General features: G+C 40.0%; 1 protein-coding gene across 1 annotated transcript in view; it reads left to right on the plus strand.

The window, feature by feature from the left end:
• Positions 1-830: 830 nt before the first annotated feature.
• The window catches only part of efhd2 (EF-hand domain family, member D2), a 35,047-nt gene continuing 23,499 nt past the window's right edge, over positions 831-12,378 (plus strand). Inside the window, exon 1 of the mRNA XM_068597801.1 lies at positions 831-1,282. Within this exon, the coding sequence (XP_068453902.1) occupies positions 996-1,282 (287 nt within the window). The 5' untranslated portion in view covers positions 831-995. The remainder of the gene's footprint in view (positions 1,283-12,378) is intronic.

The raw sequence follows: 12,378 nt of genomic DNA on the forward strand, positions 1-12,378 counted from the left end.
TTTTCTCACCAAGATCTTGTATCGATGATGGTAGAGTGTCCAGCACATCCCAAAGATTCTCAATGGGGTTAAGGTCTGGACTCCATGTGTTAAAATTATGTCTCATGCTCCCTGAACCACTTTTTCACAATTTGAGCCCGATGAATCCTGGCTTTTTTTATCTTGGAAAATGATCGTGCCATCAAGGAAGAAAAGGTCCATTGATGTAATAACCTGGTCATTGCTGAGCCTGGTCGTTGCTGGACCTAGACCTGACCAACTGCAGCAGAAGATCATAGCACTGCCCCCACAGGCTTGTACAGTAGGCAGTAGTAATTAAATCCAGGTGGTACTTTTCTTTTGGCCAGGCAGTGTGTGTGTATATATATATATATATATATATATATATATATATATATATATATATATATATATATATATATATATATATATATATATATATATATATGTGTGTGTGTATATGTATATATATATGTATATATATGTGTGTGTATATATATATGTATATATGTGTGTGTATATATGTATTATGTACATATGTATATTTCACATGTTCAGGAGTTCACAAGTACAGACAAGTACGCATATTGAGAAACGGTACGCGTACGTACCCTAGTACGGCATTACGGTAACAACGTGTAGGAACTGACTTCAAAATAAGAGCAAAGTTCCGGTCAACGTGATAACCAGTCGATTCGTCCGTCAGTATTGTACGGCTCACGTTCACCGGAAGTTGCTCTTATTTTGAAGTCAGTTCTTACACGCTTTTACCGTAATGCCGGTACATAGGCGTATCTCCAAAAAATGCGGGCTGCCTCGTCAGTGTTTTTTCAAGTGAAGGCTGGCTTGACTGCAGTGAAAGACGTTTATCCTGTCTGCCTCTTTAAAAAGAAGGCTGTCTAAAATCTGGGCGCTGACGCCCTCTCCTCTGACATTACTACAGTTTGCTCGGAAACTTTATCTCTAGTCTTAACTATTAGGCACCCAGTTTGAAAATGGGAACAGAGGAGCTCTCGTCCAAACTCAGCCGTCGCCTCCAGATCGAAGAAGGAGCCGAGGATCCTGTTGCTGTGGACATCCTCGGACATCAGAATGGGTCAGAAGAGAAACCGACAACGGCCAACGCAGACTCGGAGCTGGGTGCTAAACTAATGCGGCGCGGAGAGCTAAACGAGGGGCTAGGAGAGCAATGCCAGCCCAGCATGAAGGTCTTAAACCCCTACACCGAATTCAAAGAGTTCTCCCGGAACCAGATAAAGGACATGGAAAAGATGTTCAAAACGTGAGTGTGTGACAATCTACATGAATACTGATACCCCAATAGGTTTGGAACCAAATGTAACAAACGTGCCTACAAGCCAGTCGTTGCTTTTTTAATTTCATGTAACAAGGAAGTAACTTTTAAGATTGCTCATATAGGGAAGTTGAGTTGGGTTGTGTATGTAGGTCACACGACGATTTCACTATAACACAAAACTTAAATCTAAATGTAAGGATTAGTGAGGGAGAGTAAGTATTGTTATTGGTGAAATAAAATGAATGCTTAAAACCAGCCTTCATGTATACAAAATAATAATAAGTGAACAAAAAATATGAATTACTAAAGTAATCTGCCCTGTGAAAAGGGCTTTGGCACACAAGAGCAGTTTGCCTACTTCCAGAAGGGGTTTATTGATCTTTTTATAAACAAGTAGGTTTAAAACTTAAGGAGATTTGTGTCAAGGCAAACTTACATCTAGCGTGAGTGATTGCAGGGTGGGGACATTCTGCAAATCAGTAATAAGGAAATCAAACAGGCGCTTATTAAATACAGCATATTTCATAGTGTTTTAATCATCTACTTAATGCGTGGTTAATTATTATATGTTGATAGACAAAATAAGCAGGGAATTGAACCCAAATTTATCAGCTTATCATTAACCCTCTTTCTTGAGTCTAAAATAAGTGTGATAAACACATTTTAAATGTATTCGCTCCAGTGTCGGTTTGTGGTGTTGGCCATCAGGCCAGCTGTTATTGCAGCAAAAAAAAAAGTGTCACAGACCGACACACTCATGCAGTCTGCTCCGCCACACTGCTCCACCACGAGCATAGGGGGCGATGTGACTGACCCACGGACCTGCGAGGTGCCTGTCACGTGCGCCACCTCTTACTTTTATTGCTCAACGGGATTTCAGAGACCCTCTGACTCGTGCGTGCGTTAGACTCGTTTGGTCCATGTTTTAAGATGGGTCGGGTGGGTTGCCGACATCGGCGCAGACCCCTGATGCCCTTTACGTGGGCCGATCCCCGCCCTGGCGACGAAACACAACACTAAGGACAGTGCGCCCCGGTTAACAGTGCCGGCCGGGAGCGAGGGACCGCTTCCCTCCCCGGCGGGAGAGAAGTCACACCAAGCACATAATCCAAGGCCCTGGGAAGCGGCGAGCTCCGGGCACAGGCGCTCTAAAGCACGCAACCATAGCCGGCATGCCACCTTTGGCCCAAGCCTTTCCAAGCCACCTAGAGCACACTTCAGGGGAAGAAATGCGCCCGGCGAGGGGCAGCACATCAAGGGGAGAGCACAACCCGTCGGGTCAACAAAAATGCATGTTGTCCAAATCTATCAACAAAACCGCCACACTGACCCCGCACAGTTCAGACATGACATTGCAGCACAGTTGCGTCTGCAGCAAGTAGAGGCCGCGGGTAGAAGCACCAGCAACCCCAGGTGCAGCAGTAACAACAGCGCCGTGGCTAGTTTATGATTGAATACGACTGCAAATGTAAAAAACAGTAACATAATCAGCATTTCACTCACCAGATGCACATAAACCTCTGTGGGAAAGGGGTCAGTAAAGGGCGAATTATACTTTTGCAACTACAACTCCGGCTGGCCACGCGGTTGGATCGACGGACTCATTTTGGTTTATAGTTCCCGTGCGTTTTTCATACGCCAGAACAGTAGGTAGCGCAACGGCCGTAGAGTCGACCTGCACACCAATGTTCACCGATATCTCCCTCCAGGAATTCACCGCCATCTGCGTGTCCTTATACTCCGTCAGACGGGTTATATAAATGGTCATATTTGCGGACCTTTTCAGCCAAACGTTCAACGGGATCCATTGTTTGTGTTTCTGCTATGGCTTTTAAAAACAGCGGTATTATGCTATGAAACCGGAAATGCGAAACTCAGAAAGGATGTGGTTAGCAGACCAATCATAGCCTTGCAGGCTTGCGTTGCTTTGACGGATAGTCAGAAATTTTGGGTGATGCACGCAAAATGGCCGATTTGACCAAGCAAGGGCAGCCATGCGTGTTTTGCGTGCTTGCGTCTCTGCGTAAAACCAGAGTATAAATCAGCCTTAAGTCCTGAGATTCTAGCTTCTAGGTTTTGACAGCCCCCCACTCAACCGCCTCCCCATGAGTAGGACAGAACCAGCTAGCAGCCGTCACTGTGTTTAACCAGCGGTGACAGAAAAGACAGAAGGAAGAAAGAGAGACTTGGAGAATGACAGGGGTGAGATATGACTGGTCAAAGAGCGTTAAGGGGTGCTCATCAAGCTGGCAACAGAAACAGAAAGCAAGGCAGCAGGAGCACAGACAGGAGACAGGAGCTGCTCAATGACAACATAAGCTAATAGGGAAAAATAATTATAATACATGTAGTGTATTCATGAAAAACAATTGCATTATAAAATAGATATAACTTTTAATTAATAAAATCTCATTTTAGTTTTTATTATATTATAAAATATTTATAACTTTGTGAATTCTGTTTAGGCCAGCAGAGAAGGCCTAGCTGGCAGAGCAGGCCGAGCTGGCCTCCTCTGGCCTTCTCTTCTGTGTTGGCTTGGACAAGTGCACTAAAGTCAGGTTGAATGAGGTGGAGATGTGAAGGACAACTGACAGGTATCAGCGGCTTTGCGCATGCGCGATTAATGTTCAATCCGGGGGGATGCTGAGCTCGCAGCGCGAGCCTGCCGGTAGACTGACCGTCTGTGAAGCTTTGTGAGGCGAGCGACTCAGCGACTCGAGGCAGCTGAGAACAGAAACTACAGAACAATACATGCTTTCACGACAGGCTTAAGTCGGCAAATTGCAGTTAATTTTTTTCAACTTTGCCCAGCACGTTGGGTCGAGAACCTTCGCCCGCCAGGCGAGCCGGCAACCCACAGCTTTAATGTCATATAGTCCTTATGGGCAGATGGCACGTTGCATGGTAGCCCCTGCCATTAGTGTATGAATGGGGGAATGACATACTGTAAAAGCATTTTGAGTCGTTGAGTGTCTGTTTACTTATTATGGCAGATGGTTAATACCCCTGTGGTTATACCTACAGTGCATTTGGAAAGTCGTCAGTGCTTCACTTTTTCCATATTTTGTTATTTTACAGCCTTATTCCAAAATGGATTAAATTCATTTTTTTCCTCAACATCCTACACAAAATACCCCATAATGATAAAGTGAAAAAAGTTTTGGGAATATAAAACGGAAATATAACATGTACATAAGTATTCACAGCCTTTGCCAATACACTCAAAATTGAGCTCAGGTGCATCCTGTTTCCACTGTTCATCCTTGAGGTGTTTCTACAACTTGATTGCAGTCCACTTGTGCTAAATCGAGTTGATTGGACATGATTTATTAAAGCACACAGCTGTCTATATAAGGCCCCACAGTTGAAAGTGCATGTCAGATCACAAACCAAGCCATGAAGTCCAAGGAATTGTCTGTAGACCTCCGAGACTGAATTTTATCGAGGCACAGATCTGGCGAAGAGGACAGAAAAATGTCTGTAGCATTAAAGGTCCCAATGAGCACAGTGGCCTCCATCATCCGGAAATGGAAGAAGTTTGGAACCACGAGGGCTCTTCCTAAAGTTGGCTGCCCAGCCAAATGGAGCGATCGGGGGAGAAGGGCCTTCGTCAGGGAGGTGTCGACAGAGTTGTTTTTATGAGAGAGGATAACCTTCCAGAAGGACAGCTATCCACCAAGCAGGCCTGTTTGGTGGAGTGGCCAGATGGAAGCCTCTCCGGTCAAAAGGACATGAGCCCGCCTGGAATTTGCCAAAAGGCACTTGAAGGACTCTCAGACTGTGAGAAACAAAAGTCTCTGGTCTGATGAAACAAGGATTGAACTCTTCGGCCTGAATGCCAAGCGCCATGACTGGAGGAAACCAGTTACTGCTCATCACCTGGCTAATACCATCCCTACGGTAAAGCATGGTGCGAGCAGCATAATGCTGTGGGGATATTTTTCAGCAGGAGGAAATGGGAGACTAGTCAGGCTTGATGGAAAGATGAATGCAGCAATGTACTGAGATTCATTATCGATTAAAACCTGCTCCAGAGCGCTCTGGACCTCAGACTGGGGCGACGGTTCATCTTCCAACAGGACAACGACCCGAAGTACACAGCCAAGACAACAAAGGAGTGGGTTCGGGCCGACTCTGTGAATGTCCTTGAGTAGCCTAGCCAGAGCCCTGACTTGAACCTGATTGAATATCTCTGGCGAGAGCTGAAAATGGATGTGCACCGACGCTCCCCATCCAACTTGATGGAACTTGAGAGGTTCCAAGGAGCTACCAAGAAATAGGTTTGCTAAGCTTGTAGCATCATGCCCAAGAAGACTTGAGGCTGTAATTGCTGCCAAAGGTGCTTCAACAAAGTATTGAGCGAAGGATGTGAATACATATGTACATGTTATGTTTTTGTTCTTTATTCTTATTGGATAAGCAAAAAATTGATTTACTCCATTTTAGAATAAGGCTGTAACATAACAAAATGTGGAAAAAATGAAGCGCTGTGAATACTTTCCGGATGCACTGTCCATATAGAACTGATAGTTTTAAACTATGTGAAATATAACTGTATATTCACTAGCATAGAAGAAGAAACTACAGAGACAAAAAAGACTATTTAAGTGTAATAAATATATTGTATTTAGTATAGAGGGATTCTTTCTTTGCTTTTTTTTGATGATGAAATAACTTATGGATATTTAAAAAAATGAGTACAGTGACCCTGTATAAATAGGAGGGATTTAGAGTGAGTAAGCATTTAGCAGGACACCTCCATAGAAGTAAGCGGTCAGTGTTTATTATTAGCTTTGCTGACCAAGACCTTATCGTTGTTTTGAGGTGATGAGCATTAGTCAACAGGAAACTGCTGCTCAGATTGATTGAGGTTTTGTTTTGTCAGATTCCTGTCATGTCCAGGCCTGTCAGGGACTTTTAAATGCACTACTTCTACATTCTTGTTGTACAGCCATCTTCAAAGAGAAAATTTAAGACTTGAAAGGAAGAAGCAAGGTCCAAGAGGCCGAACAAAAAAATAAAATAAATGATAAATGGAAATTTTGCACAGCCATTCAAGAAGTGAGCTGTCACTGTTGAACTCCATTGTGTAATGACCCTGGTCCTGTCTGACACCAACTGAGGAGTGTCTCACGAAGCTGGGTTAACATAGTCGGGGTTTCCCTCAGTTATCCAGCTGCACTTAACCAGATGTCCGAAGTCTCGTTTTTTGGTCTCACGAAGCCGGTTATCAACTCGTTAAGTCAACCCAGGAGTGTCTCATCTAGATCTGTGCTCGTGCACATAAAAGGGGCGGAGTTAACTCTGTTTGCCAATCGTTCACCATGGAGAAGCCGCCGAGAGCAACGAAGGAGCAAATTACGATCTTAAGAATGTATGAAAAATAAAGAAAGAATAGCAGCAGCCAGAAGCCGCAAGGAATCGTGGCAAAAAAAAAAACAGCGATTCTATTAATGCGTAAATTACAGGCATTGTAATATTAAATCACTGTCTCAAATGTATGTTCTTATTTTTTATTACCTTTTCGTTTTAACAATTTAACCTTATTTCAGTTGCAACCCCAGTGGAGCTAAAAGAACATGGGAGCAAGTTAAAACAAAATACAAGAATATAGTTCAAAGCATTCAGTAAGTATTATAATATCTTTCAGGCTTCATGTATGATGGATGATTTTGCCGGTCACGAAACACGTGCTCTCTGTGGAGCCCTGCTCTTACTATCTGTGCGCCTTCCTCAACGGGATTCTGTAGAAATGGGCAGGTCATTTTTCCAAGACAATGATTGGCCAGTACGCGTCTTTTATCCCCGCTGAGATCTTATTCAGGAATTTAACCTGTTCCGGAGCAGGTTAGGCGTTCAGCGTAAGTTACCGGGGCAACAGACCCCGCTAAGAAGTGAACCAGCTTTGTGAGACGGAAAACCCAGAGTTAATCTATGAAGTTACCTCGCTAAGCGAAAATCCAGCTTCGTAAAACAGGCCTGAGGTGTTATCATTGTTATTGGTAGTTGCATTGCAATTACTGTTGCCAATTCCATTAATGCTTTTATTGTCGTTCCGATTCTTCTTTATCCACTGGTGCTGTTATTTTTTTTATTTCCTGAAACCACAAAGTAGCCACTTTGATCCCTGATAGTTTGTATATCGAAGTGTCCTTGACCAAGACACTAAACCCCCAGTGGCTCCCCGTTTGCCTCACAACAGCACACTGCTCCTTAATTACTTAGCAGTTAGTGCATAGGTTAATTTCGCCCAAGGGGATTAATTTAGAAACCAATATCCCCCTTGGAGGTGGTGGGGGGGGGGGGGGGGGGACTGAGCAATTGTTGTATAAAACAGTAAGTATAAATAATATACAAGTAAAACATATGGTTTGGAAAAAAATCACAGATTCACAAGTCAACCTTTGCAGAGAGAATGTTCACATATTGTGCAATGATTTGGGTTAGAGTTCGACCTTACAGTAGCATAATTTCACAGAAATAATCCTCCTGAAGGTGCTTTTTTTCTAGGAGGACCTGAAACCTTTTCTTTTTTTTCTGTGTGTCATCTTCACTTACTCGTAACCAGGAACATGTAGCCTGATATTTACACATCTGAACACAACAATCTCACTTGTGTACCTTTTATTATGACACCCAAATTATTAAAATAGCCCGAGTGGTTGCAAAGATACACCTTTTTGTTTAGTTTGGGTATGCAATTGTTGAGGAAAGGGCCTAAAAATAGGGTGGTTTCCAAAAGGTTAATAAAGGATACTTTCTTCTTCTTTCTGGTAGTTGTAACTACTCATATGAATAATTTGTCATATGCATTGAATGTGTTGTAACTCTGTTGTGTTGTTAATTCTGTACACATAACATCTATTGCACTTCTGTCCATCATGATGTCATCGATTACAAAAAAAAAACAACCAGATGCATATAATGTGTGCCAGTTCATGAAGGAAGTAGTTTTGCCTGATCAGAGCAGGTTTTTCCCAAAGAACAACCTGCAGTTAGAAAAATATGCCTCCAATTTTCTGAATTATGGACAATGTGGTGCTGTTCAAACTCTCTTTGCATCAGTAAAACCGCTCTGCATAACCGGATCATGCTGGAGCATGTTGTGAAGATGGCAGCAGCCCTGTCCTGTTTACTTTTCTTTTTATCAGTCAATTTTTTTTATGTGGAAGTATTTCCTTTGCCCAACACTGTTGCATGAATACATTCTGCATATTATTCTACTGATGAAATAATCATCAGATCATGTCATGATCATTTGAAGTTTTAAGTGTAGTACTCAAGTAGACATCCTAATTCTCCAGTTCAGGCAAATGGCTGCTATGACATATCTTACTCTTCAAAAGTTTAGTGTTGCGCACTTGGACACAGGAGATCCAGGCTTGCATAGGTTTTTAAGAATAATTTACTGACTACACTGAAAACACAGAAAGACACTCTAAAAAGCCCCACACTGCATACTGCAGGTTATTCTAGTCCACTACTGACTTTTAAAATACACTGAAAAAAATGTTATGTTGAATTTACTTAATTGTTTTTAGGTAAGTGTTTGCACGAAATAAATTCATCTAAATCCAGATGTATTTTTTTAAGTTGATTGTACTAATTATTTTTCAACTAATGTCAGCCTAATTGTATTTATATTTTCTGCTTAACGATTTTGATTAGTTAACTCAAATTTATTCAGAAATTCCAACTAAACTCATGTTCAGTTTACTAAAATGGATTAATTAACTTTAACAATTTGTTTTGCTTTAATTCAAATCAATGTAATGTATACATTTTACATACAAATATGAAGTTTAATTAAATTAAATACAAATAGCCATTATTAGTATTTTTTTAATTAAAATAAAGCAAACAGCATATTTCAATACAACTCTTACTGAATCTTATTGAAACAAAATGTAATAGCACCATCCACTGAAACACAGTGTAGCATTAAAAACAGTGCCATTCTTAACAACAAAATATACCAATGGAAGTTTGAAGCATGCAACATAAAAAACATAAAACATCAAAGGCTTTATTCTTCGTACCTGACTTACTGAGTTAGTAAGCAAGCAAGCTTACCGAGTCAGCTGGCTAACTTAGTAAGCCAGGTACAAAGAATAGACCCCAGATCTGTTGAGCAATGGAAAAACCGTTACATTACACTCATAAAACGAGCATAGCAAAAAGTGTCATTTGTTTCATGAAGATTTCCACATTCTTTTCCACAAATGGATATAAACTAATATAAAAAGAAAAGAATCTCACATGTATAACTGAGTTACAAAAGTTGGTGTATTAAAAAAAAGTGCATTGGGAGCAGACTTGGGGAATAAATCATACGCTCAAAGATGCTAGCTAAAAATGAAAATAGTAAATCTGTGTGCAGCCAGAACGAGACACATCAAGAAATGAAGCAAACATTATAACAAATTATGACAAACATGCTATTTCCATCAAGTGTGCCACATTGTTTGCCCTGTTTGAGGTTTAACTAGTGCTCTTTTAATTATGTTGACTCGTCTCTTCTTTTGCAATGCTTTGATGGAACCAGTTCAAATTTCCTACAGTCCAGAATATATTTTGTTCTTTAGTCCAAGGATTATCCCATCCATTCGAAAGAAAATTTTCTAAATCACTTCATAGAAATATCTTAGCACTTGGGCCACAAATCCACAGTCGAGAAATTCCAATGTCATCATAATGTCCCATTTCTCCGACCTCCTTGTTGATGACATATATGCCCATGCTATGCCTTTTTGCAGGTCTCTCATGATGTTATCTCCTTGGATATCCTGTACGTTTAAAGAAAATAGGAGAAAAAAAAACACGTATTCATGAAAAATATTTGATTTCAATTACCTATACTTTACTCTATGAACATTTCTACCTTACATATTAATCCCTGAAAAATAATCTGATCATATTTTATATATTTTTTGACAAAACTATATATATCTGTGAGGTGTTATTAAAAATTGGACTAAGCTTCGTTCTGAATGCCATAGATAAGATAGGATTGATAGATGAACTTACACATTAATTTCCAGACCACAAAGCTTGTCAAAGCCATACAGTTTTTTCGGTCTACTAAGTATTGTGTGTCAGAGAGTGTTTAGAAAAGGGTACCTGTTCACAATACTGTACAGCCAGTTGTTCATTTTTATATGAATATTCTCAAACTACTGTCAATGACAACATGAACTTCTGAAAATTGATCATCTGAGTGACATTAGGATCTTAAAACACACCATGTGACTGGCAAATCAATTCAAATGACTTACCATATACTCCCGAATGAGCTGTCCATCATCCTCATCCAGGTAGATGCAAAGACCTTTTAGGATTGCTGCCCTTTTAGGGTTGACGTGACTCATCTTCTGTGTAAAATAATTGCAATTATTAAATAATTAAAAAAACATAAATAAGTACAACAATTTCAATACATTGAACAATATTTCTAAGATGGAATATCCTAAATGTACAATATCGCTTTATTTTGTGATCATCATAAATATGCATTAAATTTGACTGAAAAGCAGCCATGGAGCAACTTTGGGTTAGTGTCTCGCTCAAAGAAATACGCACAGGAGGAACTGGTGATCGAACCGCAAGCTCTTTGAAATTAAAAAGACATTTGCTCTAGCCCTCAGCCACAACTGTGTGTAAATGAACTGCCATCTTTAACTAAAGAAATTTAGAGAATTGTAATTTTCATAAAATGTCAGAAATTTGAATGTGTAGGGTATAACACTATTTGATCTTCCGCTCATTCAGGGAAGTTTTACTCAAAAGCGATGCTCTCTTCTTCACAGCTCAAATAGCTGATACAACCACAGTGCCATCTGCTGGCCTTGCTCAAGGCAGGTGCTGCTCTTTCGCTTTCCCACTTCTCTAACTTGTTGCCATGGCATCATCAGATTTCCTTAGAAAATGTTTATTTTACAAATATTTCAGACTGTAGTGAGGCAGATGGAGCTCAAATGGTAGTAGACAGGGCACATTTCATAAAGTAATGACAACAGTAAGACAATTGGTATACATATTTACCTCTTGCAAGATCTCCAGATGTTTAGATAGTTTCTGGCCAGTGTTTAGTTACTTCGTCTGGAAGATGGACGTCAGTTGGGCTAAATGGCTGTCCAACTGTGCCATGAAGGTAGATTCCAGTGGGATGGTTGTAATGCGTTGAAATTGCGCATGTATCTTATCAAAAAACAAAAAAACAGAATACAAATAGTACTGTTAGGCCATTGGTTCAATATTTTGTTGCTAATAAATTCTAGCTTTGAACTCCTCATTCACAAAGACTGTCTTCGACATGTGTATTGATTGGTGTACAGTGTGTTCTAGGCAGATATATTTGTCAAATGTACTTACAAAAACAATGAGGTCCCCAAAAAGTTAGGTCTTCATTACAACATCAGATAGAAAAAACTGCAATAAAAATAAAATTCAGGAAATGGTACATTTGTTTTAGAAAAAAGAGGTAATTGTTTAATAATCATTACTAACTTGGGTTAAGCCACTGACTCAAATCAGAGCCCTACAAACTCTTTTTATTTTAATTTTACTAGAGCCTCATTAGAACTATAGAAATGAGTAACAGATGTCATAAAGGTTTCTTAAAATCAACCATCATTATTTGCACAATACATGAAATATAAACTCCTGCATGATGTCTTGGAATGAAATTAATATTATGACTTAGTGTAACTTCTTAACAGACATTATTAACAGACGAAATACTGTAGTTTCATTATAACTAAGGTAGCTTACCCAGAGCTAAACAACTTTAGTACAATAGACAAACCAATATTATCTTATCCATTTTGTTTGCTGCCATCAACCAAAACAAGTATTTTTTTTTGCTGTACTGTCTAACTTAAATTTCCCTTTGGGGATCAATAAAGTAATTATCTATCTATCTCATCTTTCTATCTATCTAACTTGTCCTCCTCTCTGACGTCTACAGAGCAACTGCGTTGAGGCATATTTCCACAGTGCTTTCAGAGCTACCTTTACATGTTCAAGCTAACGCTTGTTCTCGTGTATAACTGAGAACAAGCAACACAACATGTCAAGCTACT

Source organism: Clinocottus analis, unplaced genomic scaffold, assembly GCF_023055335.1.
Source record: "Clinocottus analis isolate CAN_PGR_092001 unplaced genomic scaffold, fCliAna1.0.p SCAF_4, whole genome shotgun sequence".
Taxonomy (NCBI): domain Eukaryota; kingdom Metazoa; phylum Chordata; class Actinopteri; order Perciformes; family Cottidae; genus Clinocottus; species Clinocottus analis.